The sequence below is a fragment of the Pseudorasbora parva genome, chromosome 12, assembly GCF_024679245.1.
Source record: "Pseudorasbora parva isolate DD20220531a chromosome 12, ASM2467924v1, whole genome shotgun sequence".
NCBI classification, from domain to species: domain Eukaryota; kingdom Metazoa; phylum Chordata; class Actinopteri; order Cypriniformes; family Gobionidae; genus Pseudorasbora; species Pseudorasbora parva.
Window position 1 is genome coordinate 41,007,314 of NC_090183.1, and position 21,344 is coordinate 41,028,657.

Genomic DNA, 21,344 nt, shown 5'->3' on the forward strand with positions numbered 1-21,344 from the left:
GATGTTTTTGTGCTTAGAATTACAATAAGACGCCACTAGGTGGCACACGTGCATTCCTTCAAGCTTAAAACTACCCCGTCTACATATTTTCAACATTTAAGATTACTTTTAGAGTGGTCGCCTACCTAATTCGACTCTGATAGATAAAAACGTGATTTTTCAAAGAAACCAGTACAGATATGTTAAGTCGTATGGGAGATGAGGACCAAAGAGTGCTTTCAGCTCCCACCGCCGCACAAAGAATCCCAACTTTTCACGTTAAGTCCCGCCTTCTGTCCCCCGTCTCGTTTCTCATTGGCCCCTTGCGCCGCAACACTTCCACCTCATTGGCTTCTTAAGATGTCCGTTTGCGTTCTTTCACAGCAGATGATCCTCGGTGAAGCCGATCTTCAACAACGGTGCTGCTCGATGAGCGATATTGGAAGCCGATCAAACCTGGCATGGCACCCACGACGGTGAGAATGTTTTCTTTACAACATATAACTTACTATTTATAGAGAAAGAAAGTAACGCTAGAATAAAATGAGCACAAAAGGGGGAGTAAGAGTTTTTGCAAAGACAGGATACAGATTGTATGAAAAGTTTGAATAGTTAATGCTCATTACAGTTCTGACAGAACTGTTTTAAAAACGCTGAAAGCAAAAGTGCACAAATCCTTCCTGAACGGAATTTATTATATGAGCTTTACATGGGGGAAGAAAAGGAAACTTTTTTCTCTCGCTCGGGTAAACAGTAAAAAGATTTTTCTTAACTGATTTTCTTTGTCAGATCTGCATAATTTTAAAAGGCTGTGTCTCAAAACGGAGTAAGCTGTCTACCTGGGCATCATTTTTGTCTATTAAAAGGCGCGAGCATCTATGCTGTGCACATATGATGCCCCAAACTGCATAATAACTTAGATAGGCAGTACACTAGGCTTGGAGGCACACCACCAGAGAATGCCAACTAAAAAGAGGAACTTAACTGGGCCACACTTTAGTTTAGGATCCAATTCTCACTATTAACTTTTGTCTTTCGCCTCAATAAACTTCTAATTAGTGCTTATTAATAGTTAGTAAGGTAGTTGTCGGAGAATGATTAAGGGATGTAGATTATGGTCAGGCAAAATAAGGCATTAATATGCTTTATGCTAATAAACAGCAAATATCCTAGTAATATGCATGCTAATGAGCAACTAGTTAATAGTGAGAATTTAACCGTAAACTAACTTCTTGCAGAACTTTTTTTACAGTATAGTATAAAATAAAACTACATTTTAATAAATACAGTACATTTTCAATATAGTATATGCTCAAAATACTATCATTGATTTTTTTAATGTATATTTTCGAAATCCTGTTTGTAGAATGGCAATGATGTTTTAAAGTGTTTAAAAGGTTTAACAGTAAAAAATATTAGACTTTATGCAGTATGTATACAGCTGATCACATCAACAGGCAGTTGACATTGGGCCATCTGTTTTGTAGCTCACAAGCAGCTTGAGGATTAAATTAATTACCCTCTGACATGTCGGGTGAGCTTGGACTCGAACACTGACTGCTTCAGTCTAGCTCCAGGGGAAAACGCTGGGTAATTTAAGAAGCATTTGGGCTGTTGTTGAATGCTGTAGCACCCATTAATTCAGAGAGGCATGGGCACCATTAAAGAGGAAATGCCAAATTAGTCAACCATGAAGAACACTATCGTATAATCCTCAATTGCACATTTCTTTTTTTTTATCACCTTTTCCTCATGTCCGCATAATGCTGAATTACAAGTTTTAGTAAAGAGACAAAAAAGCAAGTGAGTCTAATATTTTTCACACTTGATCTATATGACTGTTATTTAGTTAAATCATCTAGTTGAAAGCATCTTAATTTTCCTTTGGTTTTAAGTGAAGTTGTGAAATTAGCGTGTCTATAAAGTATTGCTTTGCGTTGTAACAGGCTTCAAATTAGCGCTGTTTGAATGGGTAAACCGCAAACCATGAAAGCTTTCTTGCATACTCTTGGCTTAGATCTATTGTGCAGTTCCCATCGGTGCACAATACATCAAAAGGAACCTGACTGCTATTTACACGGACAAATTTGACTAAAAGTTGCAGAACACAGATGAAAGGGAGAATTTGTGCACTGTAAAGTACAGTAATGTGATTTTTATGGGAGCTCTGACGTGGAAGTCAAGCTTCCAGATTTCAGCTGGAGCACAGTAGCTGGACGTCTTCCGTCTCTGGGCATATTATGTAACACTCAGAGACTCCTTCGTGACTTCATGATGTGGAAACTTTGGCTAACCACACAAATCTCAACATGAAGCGCCATTAAAAGCAAAGTGGGGTCAGAGCGAAGAAATCTAGATTCAGTTTCATAAGATTATTTCAGTCAAGGCTTGCAGCGCAGGGTCAAAGCATTTGGTGGGCACAGCTATATGGCAAAGTGAAATTTGATGCTTTCAAGGTTATCCATGGGCAATTACTGAGTATTTAAAAGCGAGTGCTCGGGAAGGAATTTCAGTCAATCGTACCCTGCCAACAACAAGTCTCCTTCACTAGCTGTCTATCAATAGAAAAGTTGTGGAACGCTGCTTTAGCTTTGATGTATGAAAGATGCTTTGACTCAGAAGAATAAAAAGGAAAAAATGACCTGCTTTTTTTCTTTTTCCTATGAACTGCACAACATGGGAATGGGAGTTTTTTTCTGAGATCACAGCTTTGATCTATTAGCCATTATGTTCTTGGGCAAGCCTAATAAAGGGATAGTTCAGCCTAAAATAAAATTTAAGTTATCATTTACTCACCCTGGTGTTGTTCTAATGCCGTATACCCTTCTTTCTTTAATGGAAAAAAATATTTTCTTTTATTAATAAAAATGTCCCCACTCAATATGGCAGTAAATAGTGTCCAGCATCAAGCTTTTTAAAAGTCTTTCATGTATCACAAAATGATCCTATGCGACCTGTGCTGAATATTCCAAGTGTTTCTGGGGGTACACACTAGGGTTTAGTGAAAATTTCAAGTAGGTAGGTATAGCTGCAGAGTAGAGATCTTTAAAAGTGGGCGGGGTCTCCACATGCAAAGACTTGCGCCATTGACTCTGGATTCAGCCAATTGTTATTAGCTTACTTTTTAAAAATAAAACATTCATACATTAAACATATTTGATCTAAAATAAAACAAACTTTTTACGCGTGGGAACATTTTATTCTGTTGCTTTTTTTCAAAATTATGGGTCTCAAGATTCGCAGGGTAAAAGGGGGCAGTGACGCTATTGGTGCAATTAAAAATGACCCATTCTTAGGCGAGGTCCGGTTGGAGAGTAACAGACGGCCCAGTTCGGCAATCTCATTTCGTAAGATTTAAATAACTGCTTATCTGCTGAACTGCCATTTTCTTTCGCAAGCTAGAATCCAACATGCAGCGCAAATCCGACATGCAGTCAGTTTCATTGCTTAGGGTGTTGGGTAAGTTTAGGGGTTAGCATTTGTTGTATATACACAATAAATAACACAATAAATAAATATTGGTAATATACAATATTATTCCAATAATATTGGTCGATCACTAATACCTTTGTGTACATTTTTTTTTTTAAACGGATGCTGATCGCTATTCACTGCCAATTTTTAAAAGCGCATGAGCAGGAAATAAAAAAAAACAATAAATTACATTTTTCCTTTTGTGGTCCATAAAATAAAAGAAGGGTATACGGCATTAGAACAACACCAGGATGAGTAAATCATGACTTCATTTTCATTTTAGGATGAACTATCCCTTTAACCCTTTGAATGGTCCAGGAGAACAGGCTGACTGTATTACTTTTGATGACGTATGAATGGTTGCTAACAAAAGATAAATAGACCTAATATTGTGATGGGTTTAATTCAATGTTACTATATATATATATATATATATATATATATATATATATATATATATATATATATATATATATATATATATATATATATATATATATATAATTATTATTATTATTATTTTATGCTCTATTAAAAAAAATATATGAATCTAGAACATCAATAATAATAAGAAATGTTTCTTGGCAGCAAATCAGCATATTAGAATGATTTCTGAAGGATCATGTGACAGTGAAGACTGTAGGAATGATGCTGAAAATTCAGCTTTAACAGCACAGAAATAAATTGCATTTTAAAATATATTAAAATTTCAAATGGAATTTTTTTTAATAATATTTGACAATATTACTGTTTAACTGTATTTGTTTATTAAATAAATGCCAGCATAGTGAGCATTCTTTCAAAAACATTAAAAATCTTACAGACCAAACTTTTAAACGGTAGTGTGCATGTGACAAATATGCCTGCAAGTTGAACGGCACCGTTAAGTGAAAACATTTGCATGCTGCATTCAGACTGAAAATTATTTAGTGCACTTGTTTACTATGGGTTTGCCTTGTTTATCTCCTTATTCCATGCACTGAATAAGTAGCACACTACAATCAAGACAAGCACATCAGTATTATAGTAGACTGCAGTCATTTGGTCTGCAGATGGGGAATAAAGGAGAGGATTTGTATTCTTGGATTTTGTTGCCTGACTGCATGTTTTCCAAACAATTTTTTCTAACCTTTGCTCTAATGTAGTGTACCGTCTGTTGAAAACAGTCATTAGAATCCCTGAATACATTAGAGTATTATTTTGTATTTTTTCGCCCATTTATTAGCCTTTTTGTGTTGTTCTCTTTTCAGGAGGCGAGGCTAAATGTGGAGGCTCTGAGCAAGAGAGACGTGCTGCTGCTTTTCAGTGTTCTTGAGGGAGAGCTGGAGGCCAGAGACTTTGTCATACAGGCACTCAAGGTTAGTGCAGTCCCTTCAATGCTGATGCAGGACAAAAATGTTTCTATAGTGTCTTCGTAAGCTGCAATATATGACAGTACAGGCAAATTGTGCTACTCTTGTGCTCTCTTAAAGAAACAGTTCAGCCAAAAATTAAGATTGGATTATTTTTTTATGTAGCCATATGTCATTCCATACATAACAATACCAGCATTCCCTCTAGCAGCATTTTGAGCGCTGTTGAATGAATTCTTAAAGTCCTCTGATTGGCCATTGTGTTCACATGCTCAACATATGTCTGTGATTGGCTACATTGATCAACGCTCTTCACAGAATGCTTCAGTGACATTCGCTTTTTACCAGAAACGCCCAGGAGCGTTTAAAAAGGAAGGTCTATTAGCGGATCCCTAATATATCCACTGATTGGCGAATCCGCTGATAGACGCCTGCTTTCAGACACTCCTGTGTGCATCTGTGTAAACACTTGTTGGAGAGTGTCATTGAAGCACTCGGTGAAGAGCGTTGATCACTGTAGCCAATCACAGACATATACTATATGTTGAGCACGTGAACACAATGGCCAATCAGAGGTGTTTAAGAATCTGTTCAACAGCACTTAAAATGCTAGTGAGTACTTTTGACAACTTTTTTGCTCACCAGCCACTGTGGCTAATGGTTTTCCAAATTTACTAGCCACTCAGCATTTTCACTGGCCACAATTTTGATATCAATACCATTGGCTAAAACCCCCATATAGATATTTTTAATATTATCTCATAATATGGCAGCAGGTATATTAGGGTACTGTCACTTTAAGACCTGATGCATGGATCCATTTCTGTTACATATGCGTTTTCTTTCTCAACTGTTTACGTTCATACTCACCAAGACTGGCATTTTGACATTATTTTGTGTGTATTTTATTGTTTAACTGGCAATAAGTGTTGAAAACAAGGCGGCTTTATCTGCGTGCGCACTTTGAAAAGTTTAAAATATGCACAGTCCCACATCCGAAATGTAAGCCCTGTAACACCAACAGTATTCATCCAGAGCAAATGAAATGAACGAGTATTGAGTGGTGAGTCTGTGTCTGCTCAATGTCAAAGAGATGAGAGAGTGATAAAGCGCAGCTGGTAGATATTTCAGTATCAAAAGATCTGTGCTTTATGACAACACTACATTGCATTAATTTATTTTCGATACCTTTTTAAAAGACTACAATAAAAAAATGTACATGCTATATTATTTATAACATTTAAGTGGCTAGTAGGAGTGAGTGTGTTTCACGCATTTAGCGTGTCAAGCCCTGTCTGTGTCATCATGTAGAATTTGTTCAGGAGCATCTGGACTTATTTAACCATTCAAGATGTTTAGATGTTTAGCTTCTTACAGTGCTGCATGTTTTCCGAATAGCTGCAACCTAAGTCGTACATCAGTTGCAATTTACACCATTAGGCAGTGATTGATAGTTCTTATGATCGTGTGGTGTGTATTCCTTGGAGAGTTCCCTTCATCCATACTCAACTGAGGCATTTGACTGAGAGCTAAAAACAAACAAAAACATAAACAAGCTCAGATTTTCCTGAATAATATTAATTTAACACATTTTATCAATACTAATAAATCAATACTTCAATAGTTATATGCCTCAATTATTGTTTATTGACACTCAGTAGTTCGCTGTCAAATAGATTTAACTCTTCGCACAGCATACTAGATACCCAGGATAGACATTATAGCTGCATCACTCAATGAAATCCAGATGGCTGTCTGGTTCATAGCTCAATCGTGCACGCTAGCATATTAACGCTAACATCCTGTTAGTGTATTAAACATCAGTGTACAGTTTATCTATGCCAGAAGCTCAGGTCATTTAAGATGTAAAGGCTAGACATTTATAAAGATAACTTTAGCCTTTGTGTAACTAGAAATGATGCCGTTGGCTATGCAGAGTTCTTGGCTAGCTGTGTAACGAACATCTCACATGGTTTGTGGGATAGTTGCAGAGAACCTACACTCAAATAAATGCCATAGTGATTGATATTTGATCATACCCGCCGTTTTGTTGTACTTCCTGTAACTTAAGTCTTTTGCTATTAATTTGCATTCTCAAATTATTTTCAATAAAACATTCATCAACCTTTAATTAAAGCCAACTGGATCTACCTTACCTTGCTTTTTCATCAGACTCTTTTCTGTTTCATTTTTATTTATTTATTTTTTCTGTCTACTCCTACTACATTCCAGCACTGTTGCTGAGCCCCATCCCACACTCCTGCGGGACACCAGGCTCAGCAGACAGAACTACACTTCTTTTAAAGCACTTTAAAGAACCATTTAAAAAAAAAAAAAAAAAAAAAAAAAATTATATATATATATATATATATATATATATATATATATATATATAGCAATTCAGTTCTGCTATATTGGTGAATCTCTCAAAAAACATTAAAGAACATTATATAATATATATAACATAATATTAACCAGTTAATATTTTAGTCATAATATGCTAATTATGGTCACTCTTCATATTAGGTGTCCTTAACTACCACTTACATCAAAAAATAAGTACAATGTATTTATTGGGCCCTATCATACACACCCGGCACAATGCATTGCCAGGTGCGACCAAGTGTTTTTGTTATTTTCAGGTCCAGCGCCACATGGTTTAAATAGCAAGTGCACTCGTGCCAATTTGTTTGCCCATGGGTGTGCTGGTCTGAAAACGAGAGGTGTGTTCAGGTGCATTGTTGTCACATTGTGCTATTGACACTGTATTTTTTGTGTTATTTAAAGGGCACGTTAGCTACGGGTGCACAATGTGCGTACACTCTACTTATTAGACACAGCAGCACAAATATTTTTAAATATTAAAAATAAAAGGATTCCTCTCTAGAGAAGCATTGAGTTTTCCGCGTGCAGATTTCGCCATGTAAATAGCGAATCCACCGTGGTGCAAACACAACTGGCTTTTAAAGAAAATGGGAGATGAGACTCTGATTGGTTTATAGCACGTTACGCCCAAACACACACCCATGACTCATTAAGAGAAAAGGGACAACTCAGCCATGTACCTGGACCATGCACCTGGTGCACATTTTTTTCGTCGTTAAACTAGCAAAAGTGGATTCGGACACTCCCTAAGTGCACCTGCACCATGTTCCTCAGACCATGTGATTAGATCGTTAAAATAGGGCCCATTTTTGTTCATATTGTATTGCAACACTCTAAAGAATGCTGGGTTAAAAACAACTCAAGTTGGGTTGAAAATGGACAAACCCAGAAATTGGGTTGTTTGAATGGATCCAGTCACTGTGGGTTCAAACAACCCAACTTGAGTTGTTTTTAACCCAGCATTTTTTAGAGTGAACACACTTTTGTTGCTATTAAAGTGGGATACAGGTAAGGTTATTGACAGGTTTAGTGGTATCTTTAGGTTTTAAGTGTAAGGGAAGGGCCAAAAGTGTAATTATAGATATTTACGGAAATTACAGCTGTAATTACATGCAGGTATTTTTTTAATATAAGTACAATGTAAAACATGTATGTACAACAGGGATGGGCAACTTATGTCATGGAGGGCCACTGTCCTGCAGAGTTTAGCTCTAACCCTGATTAAAAAAAACTCACCTGCCTGTACCTTTCTAATAATCTTGCTGTATCCCATTTCACATACTATCAGTATTAAATAGTGCTCAAAATTAGAACTAGTGTGTCCCAAATCGTTGCCTAAGCCATTACGTGTTGGACGAAAATGTAATAACTCAGGAAAATGTGTTAAAAAACTACAAACATGATGGATGTTTGAGGCCGACAGTTTAGCAATTAATGATCAGTATCTAACCTGACGAAAAGATATTCAACGTTATTCACATTTTATTTAATCTGCAACAGCATTATGAACTTTTTTAAATATACATTTGGTCAAGAACCTTTAAATGAATCTTTATGCAAACACATTAAGAGTCTCCGCATGAAAAAGAGCTGTCGCGCAGTTGCATGACTGCATACACGGTATAGTATAATATATTTTGGGCAAAGTATAAGTAGGCGATTTGGGACGCAGCAATTGATTAGCTTGTTAAGGTGTGTTTGATTAGGGCAGGGGTTTAACTCAGCAGGACACTGAGTACCTGATGTACACTATAAGTGCATTGTATCAAATAATTAATTTAAATGTAGGGACAGTAGTTGTACCCAAATTATATACGTACAGTATATATAAAGTGGATTTACTTATTTGGCAATTCAGGAATGACTCAGAATCAGCCAGACAGTGAGCAAGGCAACTTCCTTTTTGAGCATATCATCTGCGTCAGTACAAACGACAATACTCTGGGTCCCTGGTTTTATTCCCAAATATGCTTCGTAATGTTATTTGTCCTCTGTATAAACATGCACAAACATGTCAAACATTATTACGCACATTTCCTCTTGTCTATAATCAGCTTTAAACTTTATTGTAGTGCCGTTGGTTCATCTGATCATGGTAATAAAACTCAGCATCTGTGCTCTCAGATCATGTTTTTTTGCGAGTAAATCTGTATGGAAGGCTGCACAGATATAATCTACTGCATTCCTGTTCTTTAAAGACTGGACTGAGGCTATGTGAGTTTCACAAACAGTAGATTTTAGGTATTGACCATTCTTTTGAATCCCTAAGTGACTTCTTAAATAGCACATATTTAACCCAACTGCATATTTCTTCTAAAACTCTGTGTGGTTTTTAGGGGTGATGTTCTGGCATGCTGGGATTACAATCTCTGTCACTCAATGCCTGCTTTGAATGAGGTCATTAAGGCATGACTTTTCTGCTTTGACTGTCTCACACACATACACACATTACAATGTCCCTTATGCATTTGGTCAAAAGAAAAAGGGAAAAAGCAGGAAGGCATAAGTCACATCACGAAAGCTCCTAATCTCGGTATAACTTCATTAGTTATGCTAATCGTACATACAAACACTAATCATTAGTTCCTTGTGGTGTTTTCTCGGAAAAAAAGGGAAACTAAATCGTATTTTGCTCAAATAATTGTTTCCATACTTATTTATGCCCCTTAGCGGCTATTGACTTTTGAGGGAAAACTTGAAAACATTTAATGGCTAAGTAAATAGTTTTAAATAGTTAGACTTTGAGTTCCAGAAAGAATGCCTTCCAGGTGTCCATCTCAAAGTTTAAAGTAATATTAACATCTTATCAACCTCAGAAATAACTTCATATGCTTTTTAGCATAGCATGGAGGATTTTGGGAGTCTATGAAGTAGATAACAAAAGTATCTCATTGTTGTCTGTATGTTGTTTACCTTTATCCCCTGTTCTCTTTAATGAAGATACTTTTTATGTTATCTTTCTCTATGGGAAACACACACACACACACACACACACACACACACACACACACACACACACACACACACACACACACACTAAGGTAGTTTGAAGGCACCAGACTGGCTGACTTATCTTAAGTCATTAGTAAGGTTAATCTTCCCAAGGCCCCCATAATTGCTCAAGCTTTTAGCCTAAACACACACACACACACACACACACACACACACACACACACACACACACACACACACACATACACACACACACACACACACACACACAAATCATCATAAATATAGAATGGAAAATAGACATCCATTAACTTTTCAAACAACAGATTTTGCATTCAGAACAGCTGTTATTTATTTGGTACTTGCAGTACCTTCAAGTCCCTTTATTTCAGATTTAGTGCAATATTCTTATTGACAAAATGGAAAAATATTAAATCAAGGCAATATAATAAAATATATAGAATATAATAAAATAATATTATATCAGAGTGTTGTGTTTTAGGACTAGACTAAATTCCCCTTCTCGTCTGATTCTTCTTTTTAAACATCTAATACTGGGCTTATTTTTATTTTGTGTGAAACAAAGAGTTTCCAAGACAACAAAAAGTAGCTATGAATTCTGCAGCTCGTGAGATTTTGTTTACAAGGATGATTATTTATCTGTCACACATTAATGATCTGAAAATCTCAACTCAGAGCAAGTACAACATGTCGCTGTGCATGTGAGTGGATGTGTGCGTGCTCACAGAAAGTACAGGTCTCAGTACCATTCTGCCTTTCTTTCCTGCTTTGTTTGTGACTTCTTCTTTTTTAACTTAGTAAAAAAGGCAAATATTTTTAGTCTGGCCTTTGTTATGTTGCAATCAACTTTTGACATTTCTTTTCCCCACTTTTCTTTTTGACTTTACTATCAATTTAAATCAAAACAATTAAATAAGATTTTACTTATTATGTAACAACTCCTAGATTCTAATCTTCATGACTACTTCAGAAACGCCTTTCCTTACTTTTTCCTCCTTCATTTTCTCATTTTTTCACATAATTTACAGGATGTTTTCTAAAACAGGGAATTTAGCCATTTTTTATTTGCCCACTAACTTCCAAAATGTTTCAGTAGAGAATATGTCACAACTGGAAAGAAAATGGCATTCATCAAAGACAAATGGCATTCATCTTTAAAGCTGCTGTGTGTATTTTTTTACTGTATTTTTACAGCTTTGTAAGCACCAAGCTTTCATTGAATTATTGGTAATGTCTTATTAAGCTCCCCAAGACAAAAACACAGCTTTTACTCCCTTTCTACCTCTGTAAAGCATTTGCATCTCACGTCTCATGTGTCACGTCTGCACGGCACATTTATCTGTTCCAGCATCAGCACCACAGAGGTTCACAAAGAATCAAAGTCTACACTTATTTGCCACATCCATCATGACTAGTGTGTGATGTGAGTCTCCGATAATCCTGTTTCTGTAGAAGCAGAATCTTAGAACTGCCTCAGGTGGCAAGGTTTTATGTTGCTGAACTTGAGTAACTCATTAAAACACAAAAACTCTCACACACATTTACCATATGGACATGCGTGTTACAACTTTTGACAATGCAGTAGAGAACCTCACTGTAATTTCTGTTATTTATTTTAACCTGGTCATGGTACATGGTGTATATACATATACACATTATACACATTATATGCTCATGTACATACGTTCATGTTAAAGGGATAATTCACCCAAAAATTTAAGTTACCCCATGATTTACTTATCCTCAAGCTATGCTAGGTGTATATGACATTCTTCTTTCAGATGAACACAATCTGAGTTATATAAAAAAATGTCTGGGCTAATCCAAGCTTTATAATGGCAGTGAATGGGAACACAAAAATATTGCATACATCCATTAAATAAACAATCTATACGGCTCTAGGGGGTTAATAAAAGCCTTCTGAAGTGAAGTGATGGGTTTGTGTAAGAAAAATATCCATATTTAACATGTTATAAAGTAAAAAATCTAGCTTCCTCCAGACCATGGAGTGTATTTAAATACAAACTCCCCTTTACTTTTACTTTTTTTTTTTTTACTTTTTTTTTTTTTTACTTGTGTATTTAACGTGTATTTAACTTATCAAGAAAGTGTAAAGCCTCTTGCAAAATTCTTATGCAACGTCCGACGTCATATGTCAGTTACGTTTTTTCCATGAATTGAATATGGAAGACAATCTAGAGGAAGCTAGATATTTTACTTTATAACGTGTTAAATATGGGTATTTTTCTCACACAAACGCTTCGCTTCCAATCGTGACTGCTTAGATTAGCCAGGACATTTTTAATATAGCTCTATATAAGACTATATATTTGTCTGAAAGAAGAATGTCAAATACACCTAGCATCGCTTTAGGGTGAATCAGGGTGAACTTTCCCAGGGTGGACTTTCTAAAAACAGTCCTAAAAACATTTCTCAACTGGTTGCGTCTGTGCAGTCAAAGAAACAAAATCAACATAAAATGTAAATCTAAATGTTTTTCTGATGCAAAACTTTTATTTTGAAAGAAGTGCATGATAGCTGTTAACCCTTCTGTCAGACACAGTTTAACTAAAGCATGCCTGACAGAAGAGATATCGCTTTTCCTCAAACTGATTTTGTGATTATAAATATAAGATTGACCTGAAGAATATCAGCTAGATGCAGGTAACGCACTCGTTTAGTCACATAATACCTTCATTACTAGTTTTAGGCTCAACTGTTAAACTGTCAACTTGAGATTTGAATCAGTGACAGAACGAAGAGGTTCCACACAAAAGAGGCTTTTTAAATACGCTTCATTGTTGTTTCTTAGTTATTTACACACTTGTGCCATCGAACTGTTGTATAGCTGCAGTGATGCCAGTAACACGTTACTCTTATCTGACTACTTTATTTCAGTAACGAGTAATCTAGAGCGTTACTATTACCAAACCAGTAATCAGATTAAAGTTATTTATCCAAGTCACTGTGAGTTACTATTTTAGTCATTTTCCTTAGTAAAAAAAAACAAAACACAAAAAAACAAAAACAAAATAAATAAATATATATATATATATATATATATATATATATATATATATATATATATATATATATATATATATATATATATAATATAGGCGATATATATATATATAGGCGATATATAGTTGATGTTACTATTAAAAATGCAATTCCAATAAAGTGCGGTGTTGTCAAAAACGGTTGTCATTTCTATGTTGAGGCGGCAGGGTGTTGTCGGCAACTGCCGAATGTAACTAATAAAGTAACTTGTAATCTTACTTAGTTACTTTTAAAGTCAAGTAGTCTGTAAATTAACTAAGTTACTTTTTAAATGAGTAATCAGTAATCAGATTACTTTTTCAAAGTTACTGTGGCAACACTGATAAACGCAATATCACACTCATAGCTATGCTATATGTCTCTCTCTCTCTCTCTCTCTCTCTCTCTCTCTCTCTCTCTCAGTCGAGAGCCCCTGTTCTACTATATAAAGCTTTGTGACTGGTAATAATTATTTATGGTCAGTAAATTCTCATCCTCCATTGGCAGGTGTAGACATTTTTTTAATGTTGGTCCCTGAGAGTGTGTTTAGATGCATATCTATCTGTGTGTCTTTACCCCCTCCTCCTGACATTAATGTTCATACCTCCATTCCCTGCAGACATCTAATCATTTTTCAACAGCTCCCACTCCCACAGCTTTTAGCTGGAATCACGAAACATGCCATGTCATTTCAAACTACCCTGAAGGAGCTGGAGTATTTCATCCCTTTTTTATTTTTTATTCCAACCTCCTTTGTTACAAGCAAATGTATGATTATAAGTTTAAGTAACCACACAGAACACCCTAGCATCCACCTAGCAACAGCCCAGAACACCCAGTAACCACATAGCAACTGTCCAGAACACCCTAGCAACCACCCAGAGCATCCTTAAGGCCCCGATATACTTTAAGCAACATTGAAGCACAAACTTCAAAACAGCTTGCCAAAGTGAACTTTCCAGAAAAGTTCTGGTGATGATGTATTAGGTAGGTGTGGCTCAGAGGCTTTTAACTAATCCCTGCTGGCAAATACTCATGACCATCCGATGTGTATTATAAAATACTTTTATTTAGAACCCTAAGGGGAAATCATGTTAACTGACCTGCCCATACATAGCCAAGATTTTACGATATAATCAGCCACCATGGATTCCAAAAGAAAACCAAAAAAGCACTACTGTTTAGTCGAACAGTGAATTTTTTTAAATAAAAGGCAATTCAGACCAAGCCTGCAGCACTCCTCTCAGAAACTGAAGCCTCCCAGCCGCCCCTCTGTGTTTTCTAATGGACATGAGTCAAATACATTTTATATATACATGACATGTTAGTTTATGTCATTGTCATCAGTTATTGTCATCAGTTATCATCACGATGATTTCTAGTGTTCATTTTTTAAATAAGTTTAGTTTTAGTTAGTTATTTAATGCTATAAAAAACGGGGGGAGTGACCTCATGATTGACAGATGAGATGAACGTCTTCTCTGAGTGAAGTTGTCACTGAGGCACTAACAGACTTTTTGGGGGATTTTTGGGAGCAGATTGGAGTTTTAGCTTTAACTTCTACATTTCCATAACTGTTAATTTCACACTAACATGATAAATTGTTCTGCATCTGTGAGAGTGTGGGCGGGCTTTTGATATCACGACTGTACTTCCTGCTCTCCACTTCACAGACTCGGTCCTGAAATCACTACTGCACTTACTCCGGTCCCAAGATGTCACCGCCGTCCAAGCCATCTGAAAGCTTCAACTCTGGTCAGCGGAAACGGATGAAGTCGCCCATATTTACAGCCTATGGTTCAGACCAACATTAACCAGTGCTGAAAAAGATAATGCCTGCTTTGTCCAAACGATACCGTTTGATTTCACTGCTCGTTGTCAAACATTTCAAAAACATTCTTCCTCTCCTGAAAGATTTGTGCACATCTGTTTCCTCAGTGCTATCACGAGCCCCTACTAGCAACTCCTAACCACTTGAGAGACCTCTCGAGCTGTCTTAAATAACTAGAAGAGTATAGTGATTCTTAGCTTTAAGAAATGTGCTGAGTTGCTTTAAAACTGAAGTTTGAATGTAGGAGTACATTTCATAAATTCTCAGCACTTAAGACTAAAATGGCACTTTGAGAAGCTTGATAAATACGGGCCCTGAGCTGTGCATTAAGACTTGCTGTGTAACTTGATACTTTTTTTTTTTAATGTATTCTAAAGTGGCTTGCTTTAAAGCAATATCTTGTTGAAAGTAGTATGTAAATAAACATGACGTAGCTGGAGCACCAAATTTCTGGGCTTGTGCAAACACGTCGCTATGATCAGATGCTTTCTTAACTGCTGTTTTCTCACCGCTGGCTGTGTGTTCCCCTAAGCAAAGAATAAAAAAAGAACTTCACTGTGAGTATATTTGGCTTTATGCATCAATGGCCGGGCAACCCTGGGTAACTTTTGCCAGAAAGATTTTTTTTTTTCTGTTGGTCTGGAATTGTCAACATTACTTGAACCCTGTAATATAAGACTCTCCTCTTAGCCTTCGGTGACTCTCTCTTTACTATTCAACAGTTCCAATCCTTATCCTTGTGTTGTTGTTTTTTCTGGGTCAAATGAGCCCTATTAGTTCAGAGTCATTTCAGGAGGTATTAAATTACTCCAGCTGGAACTTTTTTTGGTGTCCCATTCACTGCATTGACCCTACCTAGACTGAAGCAATTGTTTCATCCCTATATGGACCCCTTGCTTGACCTCTTGCTTAAAACAGCAAACACAGAAAGCTGAACACGCACACACACACACAAGAGCCTTAGAGAATGGTTTATGTTGCTTTTGGCAGGGTCATATGCTCTGTATCATCTCATTTCCTGTTTAGAAAGCAAGTATGGAGTGAGTGTGTCTGTGTGAAAGAGAAAAATTGAGGCCACTTTACAAGGCTTGCAAAATGAAATGGAAGATACAAAATTGAGCCCCTAAATACTAAGATAACAGATCTCAAATAGTTGTTTCATGTCAAAAGATTATGGACATTTTGATCTCTTTAAACAGATTGTTTTTACTGAAATGCACAGAAATCTAATAAAATCCATTTACAATAATCAAATAAATCCCTGTCTCTTTCTCACTACAGGCCCAGCGTAGAGATTCCTACATGTGTGAGCGATATGGCAAATACAACCTGAGCGACCCATTCTTGGCCCTGCAGAGAGACAGTGAGGTCCTCCAGAGCTCCGGCCAGACCAGGGGAGACGGAGAAAGTTCCTCCCAGAAACGAGAGGGTGTCTGTGGGGCCACGGCTCGCTCAGACCCTTTGGCGGTGCTGAAGCTGGTGGTCGGACACTGCAGAAAGATGCAGGAGAAGATGCTGAAACAGCTGGCAGCTGCCGAGAACAGACACAGGAGGGTGAGTTTATGCTGCCTGCAAAATAGCTAAAGGCCACTGACATCAATATTAATACGAACATCATATCATTTAAATTGGATTTACCAGAGTTTAGCAAGTCAAGGTGAGATTGGATTGGTTTATAAGATACTAATCTTTGTCTCATGCTGTCGCCCCTCTGTGGTGGTTTCAGGTTATTGCTGATCTGGAGGAGGAGAAGAGAAAGCATGCTGAGGATACTGCAGAAGGAGATGATGTCACTTACATTCTGGAGAAGGAGAGAGAGCGCCTCCTGCAGCAGGTACAAAGAACTGATCATATTATAGGTAGAGGCTACAATTTTCCTTTACCTTAATCAGTTTTTGCTCTATTAAAATATACAACTTTTTTAATGATGTATGGTTTTACACATTAAAACGTCTCATCAATATTAACTGATTAATTGATCCCACTGAAAAGGTATTACACAGACCTGATTGTTAAAGCCTTTGTTTCGATTCACCAAAGAAAAAAAACCTTGAAAAAAATGTATTGTGGATTCCATAATAATATTTAAGCAGTGCAACTGTTTTCAACAAGACAGTAATGATGCTAAAATGATGAGTAATGATGCTAAAAATCCAACTTTGCATCACATGAATAAATTACATTTTAAAATATATTGAAACAAAAGACAATTTAATTTGTAATTATATTTCACAATATTTCAGTTTTTACTGTGTTTTTATTTAATTAATGCAGCCTTTTTTTTACATTTAAAAATCTTACAGACCTAGTTCACACAAAAATGGAAATTACCCCAAGTTACTCACCCTCAAGCCATCCTAGGCGTATATGACATTTTTCTTTCAGATGAATACAATCAGAGTTATATTAAAAAATGTCCTGGCTAATTCAACTTACTAAAAAGCGTAACTACCGTGGCGATGACGTTGGACGTAGCATGAGCGTTTTGAACTGCGAGAGGCGTTACATTTTCTTCATAAATTAAATATGGTAGGGTGAATGCTAGATATTTTACTTTATAAAGTTTTAAATTTGGATATTTTTCTTACACAAACCCTTCATTTTACTTCAGAAGGTTTATATTAACCCCCTGGAGCCGGTATAGATTACTTTTCAAATGGATGGATGCACTATTTTTGGGCTTCAAATCTTAGGCTGCCATTCACTATCATTATAAAGATTGAATTAGTCAGGACATTTTTAATATAACTCTGATTGTATTAGTCTGAAATAAGAATGTCATATACACCTAGAATGGCTTGAGGGTGAATAAATCATGGGGTAATTTAAATTTTGGAGTGAACCAAATTTTAAACAGTAGTGTATGTTTGTGTAAATCCATGAATTAAGTGTATTTTTAAACTGATTTAGATTTTATACATATGTTTAGTTGGAGTTTGAGAAGGGAAGAACGTCCCGAATGGAGAGGGAGAACAAACGACTGCACGATCAGTTAGAAGACCAGCGAGTCCAGCATAAACAACTCATGACGGCGCTGAGTCGGGAATGCAAACGCTCTGGCACACGCGCACACGAGGAATCCCAGCGAGCCAACGAACTCAGCCATCACCTTGACCGTGAGCGAGCGGCCAATCAGACTCTCAGGGCGGAGCTTGAGGAGGAAAAGAAGCGGGCTATGCAAATGGAGGCGAGGCGAGAGGAGCTGTTGGCCGAGTTTGACACCGAACGAGAGCAGCTTGGGCTGAGAATACGAAAAGAGGAAGCACGCTGTAACGCACTACAGGAAGAACTAGAGATGTTGAGTAGAGCGATGAGCAATGCTGAGGAGAAATCAAATAAAACCGAGACAAATATGAACGGGCATCTCACTCCTATGGAGGAAGATGGGAGTGTTGAAAAGCAGAGTATGTTAACCAATGGGAGCTCTCCAATCAGGTCCCAACCTCACAGCCCAACACCCATCAATCAGTCACCAGACATGCCCAGTATTCAAGCTGCGTACCAGGCTGGCATCAACCAGCGTTTCCACGCAGCCCGTCACAAGTTTCAAGGCACCAATGATCAAGATTCTCAGTTTGTCTCTTCCCCTCCGAACAGCCCGTGTGATCTTTCGCCCTGTGCGGCCCATGTGGCTTCACCAGACAACATTTCATCTAAACAAGCTGCCCGCAGCACCCTCACACAAGCTTTGAGTCGCTTCAGCACCCAGCAAGGTACCAGCTCACCAACATCCCCCAACAGTTCCCCTTTCGGCACAGATTATCGCACGTTGGCCCACTCTGGGATGTTGTCTCCCACCATCAGGTCTCCAACTATTCCCAGAGCAGAGAGAGGGAACCCTCCTCCGATCCCACCCAAGAAACCAGGCCTCGCCGAAACCCCTCCTTCTCCGGCCACCCTCCGAGCTGCTCACTTGGCTCAAATGTCGGCCGGTTGTGGACGCAGCAGCAACCCAGAGAACGGCAAAGAACCAGACCTGGTGCTGTCATCTAGCGGCTAGCAAGCACGAATGATGAACTTGATCACGTCAAACACTGTTAATATTTTTGTAGGGGGCGTTTCAGGTTTTTGAAATCATTTTGGAAGATTAAAATGGTAAATATTTTTCATGTAATTTGCAATGTTACAATATCTCATTCAAATGCATGTTGATTGTGTGCAAGATTACATTATACATTCAGTATTTTCTGTACATCATCCAAGAGAAACATCACCTGTTTATCGCTAACAATCACCAGCTTCTATAAATAGCTTTATATATTATTATTCTGACAACTATTTATAGACACACTACCATTCAAAGATTGGGGATTTTTTGTTAAAGAAATTAATATTTTCATTCAGGAAGGATGCATTACATTACGCATTATATAAAAAAATAATCAAATAATCCTGTATTATTCCTTTTCAACATTGATAATAATAATAATAATGAGAAATGTTTATTGAGCAGCAACTCAGCATATTAGCAGTGAAGGATCATGTGACACTGAAGACGGGTAGTGATGCTAAAAAAAGGCTTTGACATCACAGGAATAAAATACATTTTAAAACATATTAAAAGTAAAAGTAGATATTTTAAATTGTAATAATATATTACAATATTGTTTTTATTGTATTTCTATCAAATAAATGCAAATTTGGTGAGCATAAGTGACTTAAAAGCATATTAATAAACCCCAAACTTTTGACTTCTGACCATTTTACCCTTCCCTGTCATCTAGTTTATACACTGAACTATATATTTACAGATTGCATGTGCAAACAGTCCTTTGCTTTCTCACATAGCAGTTTGTTTTTGTATATCTAAGACATTGGATATTTAGTCTAAATATTCACATCTTATTGTACAATATTGTTCAGAATCATGTTACAAATGTTTGTATCACCTTATAATGTTTTGTTCTGTTTATCTTGAAATTCAATATCTGATATGAATTATTTTTTATAACCAATATCATCTATAAATTCTTTGTTAAACTTGTAGACATTGCGTGGGACAAAATATTTTAGATTTGCATCTGTATTGCCTAAATCCAGCCAGCAGGGGCCACTGGGTGGTAAAGTTACAGTACCGCCCATCCTCAGACATTTATAGGCTATATTTGGAATGGAATACTAGCAGACCAGCTTACTGCGCAGTATACACCATATACTGCCCTCTATTTTGTAAACAAATAGGATGCAAAATAAAGTTATTTTGATATTGAATCTTGGTACTTGTGGTAGTCTGTTCGAATAATGGTGGTCAAAAAAAATCACAGATGATATTCACTTGTCACTAATAAATAGATGGTCTGAGCATTATAGAGTATTCATGCTAAAGTACATACAAATTGGCTATTTTATTAGTAGACACTTTCATTAAAAGCATTCATACGATTTTATGAAGCTTAAGAGATTGGCAATATACATTCAGATGATTACAAATTTCATTAAATAATCTTTATTTTCATACATATTCATATTTGAAACCTATAATGACTTAAGTAAAAACACCTTGCAATAATGACCAATTATGTTATCCTGCATAAATGGCTATTTACCTAATTAATTGATTGAAATTTAAATATCAAGGATAAGTTAATATATTATTCAGGAATAAATAGTACAAAGTAATATAATAAACATGAAAGTAGCTCAGCTATGAAAGTAATTCAGTGTAGAAAGCTGACCAATCAGAAAAAATCCAGAGAGCCATCTAATAATGAACGTTGATATAAAGTGTTACCCCTTAACGTCATAATGAGTAGATCATATATAAGTTGCCATGAAACAGAAGTTGCTATAGTGTTTTTTTTTTTTGTGTGCCATATTTTGATGTATATCCGATTGAAATGGTTATGTAGGCCGGGACTTGATTTTGTCCCATCATGAATTGATTGGATGGTCAAGGTTTTCTATTGGTTGATCTCATACGAGTGACAGGTTGCTCCGCCCTCATGCCAGTAAACGCGTCATCAGAGGAGGATTAATAATTTATGATAAACACTGTAATATTCCATAACAAAATAAGAATTGTCCATTTAGATTTTCTTGGTAACGTTAAACACTACAAGCTCAATCCCACAGAAATGGTAAATAAATGTAAGATCCACATTTTAAAGTCATAAAAAAAAAAGCAATCCTTAGATCTTCCAGGACAAAGCGTGTGAAAAATGTGTGCATCACAAGCATCCATGTGAGACTAACAGGAGCAGGGATCACAGTTTAACCAGCCAGGAGCCTCTCCCTAAATCCTAAATCCCCTCTTTATGTGTGTGTATATGTGTGCGAGTGTGTGTGGCCCAGGAAACCGAGAGGCAAAC

The 21,344-nt window shown here is 36.7% G+C and overlaps 1 protein-coding gene across 1 annotated transcript; it reads left to right on the top strand.

Annotated features, from left to right (window-relative positions):
* The first annotated feature begins 255 nt into the window (after window positions 1-255).
* cttnbp2nla (CTTNBP2 N-terminal like a) lies at window positions 256-20,247 on the top strand. Its single transcript, XM_067458525.1, has 5 exons — window positions 256-455; window positions 4,704-4,811; window positions 16,318-16,590; window positions 16,763-16,870; window positions 17,966-20,247. The coding sequence occupies exons 1-5, from the start codon at window positions 441-443 to the stop codon at window positions 19,034-19,036; spliced, it is 1,575 nt and encodes a 524-aa protein (XP_067314626.1). The 5' UTR covers window positions 256-440; the 3' UTR covers window positions 19,037-20,247.
* Window positions 20,248-21,344: the final 1,097 nt, after the last annotated feature.